We start from the raw sequence: 14,897 nt of genomic DNA on the forward strand, positions 1-14,897 counted from the left end.
ATTCTTAGGGGGCTTGACAGGGTAATTGTAGAAAGGTTGATTCCCCTAATAGGAGTGTCTAGGATAAGAGGGCATAATCTCAGAGTAAGCGGTCACCCATTTAAAGCAAAGATGAGAATTTGTTTTTAAATTTGGATTTCTTCACTGCAGTGGGCTGTAGAGGGTGGGTTGTTAATTATATACAAAGCTGAGGTAGACACTTAGTCAATAAGGATATCAAGGTTTATAGGGAGAAGGCTGGAAAATGGGGTTAAAGGTTATCAGATCAGCCATGATTACATTAAATAGAGGAGCAACCTTGATGGACCAAATGGACTATTTCTGATCCAACATCTTAGGGTTATCAAATACTTGGGAGAGAATTCCTGCGAAGAGATTTCTCCTCAGTCTTACATTGCTGTTCCTGCATCTGCCTCTTGTTGGTTGCCTGAACAGCGTAAGTTAAAAATGGCTCCTTTATTGTATTCTTTGAACAAATTTCTCATATCAGTCTTTCGCAATTTGGAGCCAAGAACAACCTACATTTTTATAATGCATTTAACATTAATACCTGTAAACCGATGACCACTTATATTTAAAAGGAAAAGGGCAGCAGATACATCAGAACATCAACACCACTTACAAGTTCCTTTTCAAGCCCTCCACCATCCTGACTTGGAAATAAGAACTAGGAGCAGGAGGAGGCTGCCTGGCCCTTCTAGCCTGCTTCACCATCCAGTAAGATCATGGCTGTTTTTTTTCATGAACTCAGATCTACTTACTCGTGTTCTCACCATATACCTTAATTCCTTTATTGTTCAAAAAATACCTATCTTAGCTTTAAAAATGTTTACTGAAGTAGCGTTAACTACTTCACTGGGCAAACAATTCCATAGATTTACAACCCTCTGGGTGAAGAAGTTCCTTCTCAATTCAGTTCTAAATCTGTTCCCTCTAATCTTGAGGCTATGCCCTCTTGTCCTAGTTTCACCTGCCAGTGGAAGCATCCTCTTTCCTATCTTATCTATTCCCTTCTTAATTTTATAAGATTTGGAGATGCTGGTGTTGGACTGGGGTATACAAAGTTAAAAATCACACCAGGTTATTGTCCAACAGGTTCATTTGGAAGCACTAGCTTTTAGAACATAGAAAAGTACAGCACAGAAGAATAGGCCCTTTGGCCCATGATGTTGTGCTGAGATTTAATCCTTATGTAAAACATAGTAACTTAAGCTACGCACCCCTCAACTCATTGCTATCGATGTGCATGTCCAGCAGTCTCTTAAATGTCCCCAATTACTCTGCTTCCACCACCACAGCTGACAGCACATTCCATACCTCTGACGTCTCCTTTGTACTTTACTCCTAATATCTTCAAACTATGACTCCTCTTACCAGTCAATCCTGCCCTGGGGAAAAGTCTCTGTATATTGACTCTATCTATTCCTCTCATTATTTTGTACACCTCAATCAGGTCTCCTCTCTTCCTCCCCTCCAGAGAGAAAAGTCTGAGCTTATTCAACATTTCTTCATAAGGCAAGGCCTCCAGTCCAGGCAGCATCCTGGTAAACCTTCTTTGCACCCTCACCAAAGCCTCTGTATCTTTGCTATAGTGGGGCGACCAGAACTGGACACAATATTCAAAGTGTGGTCTCACCAGGGACTTGTAAAGCTTCAGCAAAACCTTGCAGCTGTTAAACCCGATCCTCCTGTTAATGAAAGCCAAAACACCATGTGCTTTCTTAACAACCCTATCCACTTGGGTGGCAACTTTGAGGGATCTATGTACTTGCACACCCAGATCCCTCTGTTCCTCCACACTGCCAAGAATCCTATCTTTAATCCTATATTCAGCATTTGAGTTTGACTTTCCAAAATGCACCACTTCGCATTTATCCAGGTTGAACTCCATCTGCCATTTCTCAGCCCAGCTCTGCATCCTGTCTATGTCACGCTGCAGCCTGCAGTAGCCCTCTATACTATCAACGACACCTCCAACCTTTGCGTCATCTGCAAATTTACTAACCCACCCCTCAACCTCCTCAGTCAAGTCATTTATAAAAACCTACAAAGAGCAGGGGACCCCACTCAACACTGACCTCCAGGCAGAATACTTCCCATCTACAACCACTCTCTGCCTTCTGTCAGCCAGCCAGCCAATTCTGAATCCAGATAGCTAAATCTCTCTGTATCCCATACTTCCTGACTTTATGAATGAGCCTACATGGGGAACCCTATCAAATGCCTTGCTGAAGTCCATATGCACCACCTCCACAGCTTGACTGTCGTTGATCTGTCTTGACACCTCAAAGAACTCAATAAGATTTGTGAAGCATGACCTGCCCCTCACAAAGCCATGCTGACTGCCTTTAATCACACCAAGGATAGGGAAATTGTTGTAAATGAAAACTTAGAGAAGCTGGGATACAGTCTTGACCAGATCAAGATTGACGAAATTGATGTGCTAGAAATTTTGGAAACATTAAGATTGATAAGTCCCCAGGGACTTTGCCAAATAGTCTTAAATTCTATCCCTCAGAATTCTTTCCTAAACTTTGTTGACCACAGACATAAGACTAACTGGTCTGTAATTGCCAGGGATTTCCCTATTACCTTTCTTGAAAAGAGAAACAACATTCGCCTCCTTCCAATCCTCTGGTACGACTCCTGTGGAGAGTGAGGAGGCAAATATCCTTGCCAGTGGCTTAGCAACCTCCTTTCTCGCTTCCCGGAGCAGCCTAGGATAAATCTGGTCTGGCCCTGGGGACTTATCAATCTTAATGTTTCCAAAATTTCTAGCACATCAATTTCGTCAATCTTGATCTGGTCCAGACTGTATCCCAGCTTCTCTAAGTTTTCATTTACAACAATTTCCCTATCCTTGGTGAACATTGAAGCAAAAAACTCATTTAGGACTTCCCCTATCTGCTCAGACGCCACGCACAAGATCCCTACACTATCCCTGATTGGCCCTACCTTCTCCCTGATCATTCTCTTATTCCTCACATATGAGTAAAATGCCTTTTGAGTTCTCCTTAATCCTTCTTGTCAAGCCTTTTTCGTGCCCCATCCTGGCTCTCCTCAGTCCAATTTTGAGCTCCTTTCTAGCTAGCCTGTAATCCTCTAAAGCTGTGCTAGATTCTTGCTTCCTCCACCTTACATAAGCTGCCTTCTTCCTTTTGACAAGAAGTTCCTCTGTTCTCATCATCCAAGGTTCCTTAATCTTACCCCGTCTTACCTGTCTCAGAGGAACAAATTTGTGAATCACTCGCAACAACTGCTTCTTAAATAGTCTTCACATGTCTGCTGTGCCCTTTCTGTGGAACAATTGCTCCCAGTCTGTACTTCCCAAGTCCTGTCTGATAGCGTCATAATTTCCTTTTCCCCAATTAAATATCTTCTGTCAGTAACTGCTCCTTTCACTCTCCAAGTCTATGCTAAATGTGAGGCAGTTGTGATCACTTTCACCAAGGTGCTCTCCCACCGCGAGATCTGACATCTGTCCTGGCTCGTTGCAGAGCACCATATCCAAAATAGCCTCTCCCCTTGTTGGTCTGTCTACATACTGAGTAAGGAAACCCTCCTGAACACATCTGACAAAAACAGCTCCATTCAAACCATCTGCACTTAGAAGGTTCCAGTCGATATTGGGAAAGTTGAAATCACCCATAACAACAACCCTGCTACTTTTGCATTTTTCCAGAATCTGCTCGCCTATGAGATCTCCAATCTCTCTACTGCTATTAGGTGGTCTATAGAAAACCCCCAAGGCGATGGCTATTCCCTTGCTGTTCCTAACTTCCACCCATACTTCCTCAACAACCTTCGTTTCTGTAGCTGTGATACACTCTCTGATGAAGGAGCAGCACTCTGAAAGCTAGTGCTTCCAGATAAACCTGTTGGACTATAACCTGGTGTTGTGTGATTTTTAACTTAATTTTATATGCTTTGATAAGATTCCCTCTCATTCTTCTGAATTCCAATGAATATAATCCCAGTCTACTCAGTCTCTCTTCATCAGCCAACCCCTTCAACTCTGGAATCAACCTAGTGAGCCTCCTCTGCACTCCCTCCAGTGCCAGTACATCCTTTCTCAAGTAAGTACATAGTACTCCAGGAATGGCCTCACCAGCATTCTGTACAGCTGCAACATAACCTTCCTGCTTTTAAACTCAATCCCTTTAGCAATGAAGGTCAAAATTCCATTGCCTTGCTAATTACTTGTTGTACCTGCAGACCAACCTTCTGTGATTCATGCTGAAAATGTGTTGCTGGAAAAGCGCAGCAGGTCAGGCAGCATCCAAGGAACAGGAGAATTGACTTTTCGGGCATGAGCCCTTCTTCAGGAATGAGGAGAGTGTGCCAAACAGGCTTAGACAAAAGGTAGGGAGGAGGGACTTGGGGGAGGGGCGTTGGAAATGCGATAGGTGGAAGGAGGTTAAGGTGAGGGTGATATGCCGGAGTGGGGGTGGGGGCGGAGAGGTCAGGAAGAAGATTGCAGGTTAGGAAGGTGGTGCTGAGTTCGAGGGTTGGGACTGAGACAAGGTGGGGGGAGGGGAAATGAGGAAACTGGAGAAATCTGAGTTCATCCCTTGTGGTTGGAGGGTTCCTAGGCAGAAGATGAGGCGCTCTTCCTCCAGCCGTCGTGTTGCTATGGTCTGGCGATGAAGGAGTCCAAGGACCGGCATGTCCTTGGTGGAGTGGGAGGGGGAGTTGAAGTGTTGAGCCACGGGGTGGTTGGGTTGATTGGTCCGGGTGTCCCAGAGGTGTTCTCTGAAACGTACCGCAACGTGGCCTGTCTCCCCAATATAGAGGAGGCCACATCGGGTGCAGCAGATGCAGTAAATGATGTGTGTGGAGGTGCAGGTGAATTTGTGGTGGATATGGAAGGATCCCTTGGGGCCTTGGAGGGAAGTAGGGGGGAGGTGTGTGCGCAAGTTTTGCATTTCTTGTGGTTGCAGGGGAAGATGCCGGGAGTGGAGGTTGGGTTGGTGGGGGGTGTGGACCTGACAAGGGAGTCACGGAGGGAGTGGTCTTTTCGGAACGCTGATAGGGGAGGGGAGGGAAATATATCCCTGGTGGTGGGGTCAGTTTGGAGGTGGCGGAAATGACGACGGATGATATGATGTATATGGAGGTTGGTGGCCACCTTTTGTCTACCTCCATTTTTAAACAGTGGTGTCACATTTGTTGTTTTTTAATCTGCTGGGACTGCCCCAGAATGCAGCGAATTTTGGAAAATTACCACCAGTGTATGTGCTATTTCTCCCGCCATATCTTTTAGAACCTTGGGATGCATTCCATCAGGGTCAGGAGACTTGTCTCTCCTTAGCTCCATCAGCTTGCCCAACACTACCTCTTTCATAATAATGATTGTTTCCATATCCTCACCTACCTTCATGTCTTTGTCAATTATTGGCAGGTTATTAGTGTCCTCTACAGTGAAGTCTGACACAAAATACCTATTCAGTGCCTTGGCCATTTCAGCATATCCCATAACTAAATGCCCCTTCTCCTCCTCTAAAGAACCAATATTTACTTTAGCCACTCCTTTTCATTTTATATATTTATGGATTTATAAATATACCAACATTCCTTCAGTGTGACTGGGTCAAAGTCCTGGCACTCTCTCCCCAATGGCATTGTGAGTGTACCTACACCACATGGATTGGTGTCAGAAGTCAGCTCACCACCACGACCTCAAGGGCAACTAGGAATGGACAATAAATGCTGGCCCAGTCAGTGATAAATGCCATGAATGAATTAAAAAAAACATTGCAGGAACACTATCAAATAAACTTAACACTGGAAACACAAGCATATATTTGGACATGTGGTCAAAAGTTAAATCATTTTTAAGGAACTTATTGAAGCTGTAGAGATTCAAAAAGACTTTGGAAGGAAATTCTAACACTTAAAGGCCAGGCAGCTGAAAGTAGAGTTGCCAATCATTATGTGATTATGGATCATGCAAGAAGCCAGAACTGGACAAGTACAGATGTCTTTTGTAGAAGAGCTCTTATAGCGGTGGTGTCCTTACATCTAAGTCCCACATGCTCCACAGGTGTACAAAATTTATGCATTGGTTGATTAAAAATATCTAGAAACTTTGTAGGGCTGGAGGAGGTTAACAGAGACAGAGGATGACCATGGAGGGATTTAATAATAAAGACGAATATTGCTGGACTGGGGATTACATGCTCCAACTCATTTTTCTCTCTCTTGTCTAACTAGTTTGCTCTTTATGTAATTTACAGGATTAATTCCTGCATCAACTATGCATTAAGCAAAGATTGGACACTGGAACAGCAAATCTAACACAACCGATTATGAATGTTGCTGACAAAAGATATATTTAGTTAAAACCTTGTCTTTCACTCATGTGGACAATTCACAAGAAATACCAATGTAAAAGGAAAATAGTATTTGATACTGTATCACAGAAATGTTATGGTACAGAAGGTAGCCATTATGTCTATCATATCAATAATGGCTTTCTGACCATTAGTGCCAATCACATATTTTTCCCTGTACCCTCCATGCTTTTTCTGTTTAACTAACTACTCAATGACCTCTTGAATGCTTCAATTGAACCTGCCTCCACACACTTCATGACAGTGCATTCGAAACTCAAATCATTTATTGCAAGGTTTTCTCAACTCACAATTTCTTCTGATGAAAATATTTTAAAAGTATTTTGGAATATAGTGTGCAATTCTGGTCTCCCTCCTATCTGAAGGATGTTGTGAAACTTGAAAGGGTTCAGAAAGGATTTACAAGGATATTTCCAGGATTGAAGGATTTGAGCTATGGGGAGAGGCTGAATAGGCTGGGGCTGTTTTCTCTGGAGCATCAGAGGCTTATAAAATCATGAGGTGCGTGGATAGGGTAAATAGACAAGAATGGGGGAGCCTAGAACTAGACAGCACAGTTTAAAGTGAGAGGGGAAAGATTTAAAAGGGATCTAAGGGGTAATTTGTTCACGCAGAGGGTAGTGCATGTATGGAATGAGCTGCCACAGGAAGTGGTGGAGGCTGGTACAATTACAACATTTTAAAAGCATCTGGATGGGTTCTTGAATAAGAAGGGTTTAGAGGGATATGGGCCAAGTGGTGGCAAATGGGACTAGATTAATTTAGGATGTCTTGTTGGCATGGACGAGTTGTACCGAAGGGTCTGTTTCCGTGCTGTACATCTCTATGACTATAACTGTGCCCTTTGGTTTTCAATTCTTTTATGAGGAGAGTGCTGATCAGTTAGAAAGTGGACTCTGATAGTTACTACTTAAGATCACTTACCAAGCAATCAGTACAATTATACAGTATCCCATCACTGTCAACTACCTTAGTTGTTTGTCATCCAGAAATTTTGACTCAAGCAACATAGCTCAGTTGTTAGAGCACTGGCCTTGTCAATGAGTGGTTATGTGTTGGTGCCTTTCTGGATTTATATAACCTCTAATTAAAAATAAATGTATTGGAGGAAAGCAAACATTATAGCCCCTTGTGCTGATGTGGTCGTGTCCCTGTCACTGGATCAACAGTCTGGGTTCATGTCCAATCTGCTTCAGAGATGCCATTATGTTTAAGCAGGTTATATTATTTTCTTACTTTTCAATTAGTTCTTCTTGTGAATTGTTCTATTGCCATTAAGATGAGAAGCTTTGACAAAATGTCTTTTTTTCCCCAGGAACAGTCAAGTTCTTTTCTACCAAATTATTATTTATACAACTGAATGTGATTTTTATTTTACTGCAGTCAGCCTTTTCTGACTCAATTTACCAGCCACTATCTCCATTAACATAGATCCAGTATTCCAGACATTGCAGCAGTTTATTAATACCCTCCCTGTAACGAAACTTACGCACAGTGGATGAATTCCTGCTCTAGGAATGTACATTAAGCTGAGTCAATCACTGAGGAATGTCAAATGTTGCACAACTGATTGTAATTTTCATATGGTTTAATAATGTGTAGTCTGGGGCCCTCTTGCTTTACAGTGATAGTACTCCTACCCCTGAACCACGAGACCCAGGTTTAAATCCCACTGCCCCAGAGGCATGTAATAACATCTCGGAACAGGTTGTGCAGAAATATAGGTTTTTTAAAAAGTCCAGCCTTTCGCTACATTGTCTAATATAGCAGTCATTAGAGAATTTTACTGCAAAAAAGAAAGCCATTTAATCTTTGTTCCAACTGTCCAATTAAAATTTTGTTTGCATTCATGAAATGGAAGTAAATATCGAGCCTCTGTCCACTCTCCTGGACCAGCTCCTGACTCCATTCACGGGCAATCAATGCAGCAATTCAGGAGCTGGCACATGCGCGTGCTAGTCCCCGGAAGTGTGGACGGACGCGGGTGGTCGTTATGGCAACGCGGGGTGATTGACGGGAGGGAAGCCGCCAGGTGAGCCACTGGCTAGCGACAGGTGAGTGCGAGGGTGGACCAGACCAGACCAGGCCAGGCCAGGCCTGGCTCCACTCGACCAGGTAAGCTGGCACATCAGCTTGACCACCAAATTCCCTGAGCAGTTTCAGAGCTTTCCGATGTTCGGTTCAATCTTTCAAAAGTCATTTTGTTCTTGCAAATGAAAAATCCCAGTTGAACCGTTTGTAATGTCTTATTTTTACAGCTTTAAATGGATCTGGAAGTTAAAGGCATCGGCACAACATCAAGGCATTCGACACGCCAGAAGTCTGCACAGGTAAAAGCCCAACAGATGTCTAGATCCGAGTTGTTTCCTTCCGACTCCCCGGAATAAAATGTTTTCACATTAAAACTACTGTGGGGTCACAATTTGTGTGGTCAGAGATCAAGCTGACAGCTGGACTGTTTCTTGCCCCACTTTCATAAATCGGTGACTGGAAATTTTAAAACAAGCTTCTGGAGACTACCCAACAGGCCTCTGAAGAGAGAAGCAACAACAGTTTGTATTTACCTAGCATCTTGTAACAAGCTTCACAGGACCATTGCCAGATTTAAAATGGTCACTTGGCCACATAAGGATATTTTGCAACTAAGAACATAAATGACTCTGGCCTAGCAGCATCTGAAAAGAAAGGAACAAAGTTAATGTTTTGAGTCCAATGTAATTCTTTTGGATCTAAAGGGAGATGGAAATATGATGAGCTTTATGTTATTGTAAATGGAAGGTCACTGAGAATAAATAGGAATTTTAGAGGCAGGAGAGACTAAATAAAGACAGAGCAAAGAGGAACAGTTATAGTTGTACTGAAGGAGCAAAAATTGATCCAAAGTAAGTATTAATGGCAGAATACATAATGTGGGGAGACAGGAGGTGAGTGGTATTGTCACTGGATTAGTAATTCTGAGACCCAAGCTAATGTTCTGGGGACATAGGTTCAAATCTTGCCATGGCATAAAACATACAACAGTACAGGCCATTTGGCCCTCTATGTTGTGCTAACCTTTTATCCTACTCAATTCAGACTAACCCATATTTACCTTTCATTGTACTATCTTTCATGTGCCTATCCAAGAGTCACTGAAATGTCCTTCATGTATCTGGCTCTACTACCATTGCTGGCAGTGCATTCCATGCACCCACCACTCCCTGTGTAAAGAACCTGCCTCTGACATCTCCTCTTAACTTTTCTCCAATCACCTTAAAATTATGCTTCCAAAATTAGGAAAATTTTAATTCAATAAAATGTTGGGATTTAAAACTCATGTCAATGGCTATTGTGTCATTAAAAAAAATCTGGTTGACTAATGTCCTCCAAGGAAAGAAATAGAACCTAGAACTGTACAGCACAGGAATGAGCCCTTTGGCCCATAATGTTGTGCCAAACATGATGCCAAATTAAACTAATCCCGTCTGCCTGCCCTTGGTCCCTATCCTTTCATTCTGTGCATATTCATGAGTTTATTGTAAAAGTCTCTTGAACGCTCTCTTGTATCTGCCTCCACTACCGCCTCCGGCAGCACGTTTCATACTCCTATCACTCTGTGTTTAAAAAAAAACTTGCCCCTCATATCTCCTTTGAACTTTCTCCCTCTCACCTTAAATGCATTTCACCTAGTTTTAACTCTGGGGGAAAAAGATTCTGATTGTCAACCCTACATGTGCATCTCATAATTTTCTAGACTTTTATCAAGTATCCCCTCAGCCTTTGCCGCTTCAGAGAAAACAACCTGAGTTTTTCTTGCTTATCCTTATAATTCATACCCCCTAATCCAGGCAGCATCCTGGTAAGCCTTTTCTGCACCCTCTCCAAAGCCACTTCCTGTAATGTGGCAACCACAATTGAACGCAGTACTCCAAGTGTGGCCTCACCAAAGTCTTATAAAGCTGCAACATGACATCTTGATTCTTGCACTCAATTCCTTTACCAATAAAGGCAAGGATGCCATACGCCTACCCCATCTACTTGCATGGCCACTTTTAGGGAGCTATGGACTTGAACTCCAAGATCCCTCTGTACATCAGTACTGTGCAGGGTCCTGTCATTAACTGTATATTTTTCCTTAACATTTGATTTCCCAAAGTGCAGCACCTCACACTTACACAGATTAAATTCCATCTGCCATTTCTTTGCTGATATGCAACTGATCTATTTTGTGCTGTACCCTTTGACACCCTTCTATATGGATAGTGTATTTCCTCTCTTTAGTAACAACATTAGTTACTTGCCAGTTCTCTGGGATCTCTCCAAAGGCTAATGAGGATACAAAGATCTTGGTAAGGGGCCCCAGCAATCTCTACTCTTACCTCTTTCAATAACCTGGGGTAGATACCATCGGATCCTGGGGACTTATCCACCTTAATGCCCTTCTAGAGACCCAATACCATTTCTTTCTTGAACTCAAAATCTGTCATTCTTATTTGCACTGGTCTCAATATGACTCCAGACCAATAGCAATGCGGTTGAACCTGAAGTGGCATCTGAAATGGCAAATGACTGAGCAAGTGTTCCAGTTCATGGGCCAATTAGGAATAAGAAATGCATTCTGGCTGAAGTAATGACCCCGCATCCCATAAAATGAATTAAAAGAAGAACTTCTCTATCCTTTCAGGAAAGCCTGAAGGCAGTAATATGAAAATAAGTTACAGTCTGGCACTTGACAGAAGGAAACAAAGTAGGAAACTGATTTCATGATCTGAAGTTGAACTTAACAGTGAGTCCAGAAAGCTTTGAAGGATCAGAAAGCTGATGAGATGCTGTTCATCAAGCTATTATTGGGCTTCTGTGGAAAGCTGTAGTGTGCTTGGGAAAGAAGTGCGATGGTGTACAAAAACAGCAAGTGACTGAAGTCCAGTATCACACTTGAAACTGAACGGAGGTGTTCTATAAAATATTCTGCATTTAGAGTTGAAGTGTACAGCAGACATCTCTGTGAGCAATGAATACAGAATAGAAAACGAAAAAAAGTACAAGCAAAGCACTGCTTCACCTGGAAGGAGTGTCTGGCTCCTTGGACAATGAGGAAAGAGGAGATGTTATTCCTCCTGTGATTCTATGGGAGAAGGAGCTAGTAAGTCAGGTGATCAAAGGCTTTTGTCAAAAAGATAGATTTTAAAGGGGTAAGAGTTACAAAAATTAGGAAGGGAGTTTCAGAAGTTAGAGTCTAGCCAGCTTGTGTTTGACCATCTATGATGGGGTGAGAGAAATTGAGTATTATGCCAGCACTTATTCCTCACCTAACAATATTAATCTAGATTATTTGCCAATTGTCTTGTTCATTTGACTGGCTGTAACATGTTTTAGAGACATACTTTTTTTGAAAAAAATATCCTGTCCCAGGAGACCATAGATTCAAAGTGAATTTGGGGTATTGAAGAATGAGATAGATACTTCAGATATTAAGGGGTATGGAGTAGAGCAATGGGTTTAAAATCAAAAATACAGAAATCACCATGGACAAAAAAATTGGAGTGTACTCAATGGGTCAATCCCATTTCTGAGATTTTGTGAAATAAAGTAACACAAAATTAAACTTTGTTGGTTAGTATTAGCTTTATAATTGAAAACAAAAACAATAGAGAGCAATGGAGTAATATTTAACCATTAAGGGAGAGCGATGGCCTAGTGGTATTATTGTTAGACTATTAATTCAGAGAGCTAGGTCATATTCTGGGGACTCGGGTTCAAATCCCACCATTGCAAATTTTAAAAATCTGGAATTAAGAATCTACTAATGACCATGAACCCACGGTCAATTATTAGAAAAACCAATTAATTTGAAAGAAACCTGTCATCCTTGCCTGGTCTGTCCTAAATGTGGGGAGAAAGTGAGGACTGCAAATGCTAGAGGTCAGAGTCGAGAGTGTGTTGCTAGAAAAGCACAGCAGGTCAGGCAGCATCCGAGGAGCAGGAGAATGGACGTTTCAGGCATAAGCCCTTCATCAGGTATCATGCTTATGCCGGAAGCGTCGATTCTCCTGCTCCTCGGATGCTGCCTGACCTGCTGTGCTTTTCCAGCAACACACTCGACTCTGTCCTGCATGTGACTGTAGCCCCAAAGCAATGTGGTTCACAGTTATGTGCCCTCTGAAGTGGCCTTGCAAGCCATTCAGTTATAACAATCTCTACAAAGTGTCAAAGGAATGAAACTAGACGGATCACCTGACAACAACCTGAAAAGACAATGGCAGAAATACCCCTGTCAACCCTGCAAAGTTCTCCTTACTAACATCTGGAGCTAGTGCCAAAACTGGGAGAGCTGTCTCACAGACTAGTCAAGCAACAGTCTGACATGGGTCATACTAGTGGAATCTAACCTTACAGACAATGTCCCAGACAGCACCATCACTATTCCTGGATATGTCTTATCGAACTGGCAGGACAGCCCCAGCAAAGTTGATGGCACAGTGGTATACAGTCGGGAGGAAGTTGCCCTAGGAGTCTTCAACATTGACTCTGGACCCAGTGAAGTCTCGTAGCTTCAGGTTAAACATGGTCAAGGAATCTCCTGCTGATTACCACATACTGTCCTCCCTTGGCTGATGAATTAGTACTCCTCCATGTTGAACAATACTTGCAGGAATCACTGAGGATGGCAAGGATGCAAAATGTACTCTGGGTGGGGATTTCAGTGTCCACTGCCAAGAGTGGCTTGGCAGCAGTGTTACTGATCGAGCTGATCGGGACCTTAAGGACATAGCTGCTAGACTAGGTCTGTGGCAGGTAGTGAGGGAACCAGCAAGAGGTTGAAACATACTTGACCTCATCTTTACCAATCTCCCAGCTTTAGATGCATCTGTCCATGACAGGATCAGGAAGAGTGACCGCTGCACAATCCTTGTGGAGATGAATCCTGCCTTCACATTGAGAATAACCTCCATAGTGTTATGGGGTACTCTCATTATTTCAAATGGGACAGACATTACACAGATCTAGCAACTTAAGACTGGGCACCATGAGGCATTGTGGAGCATCAACAGCAGCAGAATTGTACTTCAGCACAATCTGTAACCTCACAGCCTGGCATATCCCGCAATCAACCATTACCATCAAACCAGGGGATCAACTCTGGTTCAATGGAGAGTGCCAGGAACAGCATCAGGCACACCTGAAGATGAGGTGTTAACCTAGTGAAGGCACCAAACAGGACTTCTCGCATTACAAACAGCAATAAGGAGCAAGCAACAGATCAGATCTAAGCTCTGCAGTCCTGTCACATCCAGTTGTGAATGGTAGTGAACGATTAAACTGGAGGAGGAGGTAGCGCCACAAATATCCCCATCCTCGATGATGGAAAAGCCCAGCACATCAGTGCACAGGATGGAGCTGAAGCTTTTGCAACAATCTTCAGCCAGAAGTACTGAGTGGATGATCCGTCTCGACGTCCTCCAGTGGTCCAGATCATTACAGATGCCAGTCTTCAGTTAATTTGATTCACTGCACATGCTATCAAGAAACATTTGGAGACACTGGATACTGCAAAGACTATGGGCCCGAACAACATTCCGGCAATACCATTGAAGACTTGAGGTCCAAAACTTGCTGCTCCCCCAGTACAGTTACAGCACTGGTGTCTCCCCGGCAATGTGGAAAATTGCCCAAGTATGTCCTCTACGTAAAAAGCAGGACAAATTTAACTTGGCCAATTAACGTTCTGTCAGTTTGCTCTCGACCATCAGTAAAGTAATGTCATCCACAGTGCTATCAAGCAGCGCCTACTTAGCAATAATCTGCTCAGTGAAACCAAGTTTGGGTACCGCCAGGGCCACTCTGTTCTTGGCCTCAAACATGGACAAGAGGGTTGACTTCCAGAGGTGAGGTCAGAGACACTCCTCTTGTCATCAAGGTTGCATTCGACCAAGTGTGACATCATGGAGCATTAGTAAAACTGGAATCAATTCAATTCAGGGGGAAATCTGTGCTGGCTGGAGTCATAGCTGACACATAGGAAGGGGGTCGTGGTTGTTGGAGGTCAGTCATCTCAGCTCCAGGAAATTTTTGCAGGAGTTCAACAGGGTAATGTCCTAGGCCCAACCATCTTCAGCTGCTTCATCAATGACCATCCCTCATAAGGTCAGAAGTGGGAATGTCGCCAATGATTGCACTATATTCAGTACCATTCATGACTCCTTAGATACTGAAGCAGTCCATGTCCAAATACAACAAGGTCTGGACAATATCCAGACTTGGGCTGATAAGTGGCAAGTAACATTCGTGCCACACAAATGCCAGGCTATGAACATCATCAATAAGAGACAATCTAACCAGCACTCCTTGACATTCAATGGTGTTACCATCACTGAATTCCCCACTATCAACATCCTGGGGTTATCATGGACCAGAAACTCAAGTGGACTCACATCATAAACATAGTGGCTACAAAAGCAGGCCAGACTCTAGAAGTACTGTGGCGAGTAACACACCTCCTGACTCCCCAAAGCCTGTACACCATCTACAAGGAACAAGTCAGGAGTGTGATGGAATACTCTTCAC

At 43.0% G+C, this 14,897-nt stretch overlaps 1 protein-coding gene across 4 annotated transcripts in view; it reads left to right on the top strand.

Moving 5' to 3' along the window:
• Positions 1-8,353: 8,353 nt before the first annotated feature.
• Positions 8,354-14,897, top strand: part of caps2 (calcyphosine 2) — a 52,266-nt gene continuing 45,722 nt past the window's right edge. The window contains exons 1-2 of one of the 4 annotated variants that reach the window (XM_072551801.1): positions 8,354-8,468; positions 8,612-8,683. In XM_072551801.1, the coding sequence (XP_072407902.1) occupies positions 8,618-8,683 (66 nt within the window). In that variant the 5' untranslated portion in view covers positions 8,354-8,468; positions 8,612-8,617. Of the gene's footprint in view, positions 8,469-8,611; positions 8,684-14,897 lie in introns of those variants that run through there. The other 3 variants (XM_072551802.1, XM_072551804.1, XM_072551803.1) reach the window with 3 other exon arrangements.

The sequence above is a fragment of the Chiloscyllium punctatum genome, chromosome 32 (genome assembly GCF_047496795.1).
Source record: "Chiloscyllium punctatum isolate Juve2018m chromosome 32, sChiPun1.3, whole genome shotgun sequence".
NCBI classification, from domain to species: Eukaryota; Metazoa; Chordata; class Chondrichthyes; order Orectolobiformes; family Hemiscylliidae; genus Chiloscyllium; species Chiloscyllium punctatum.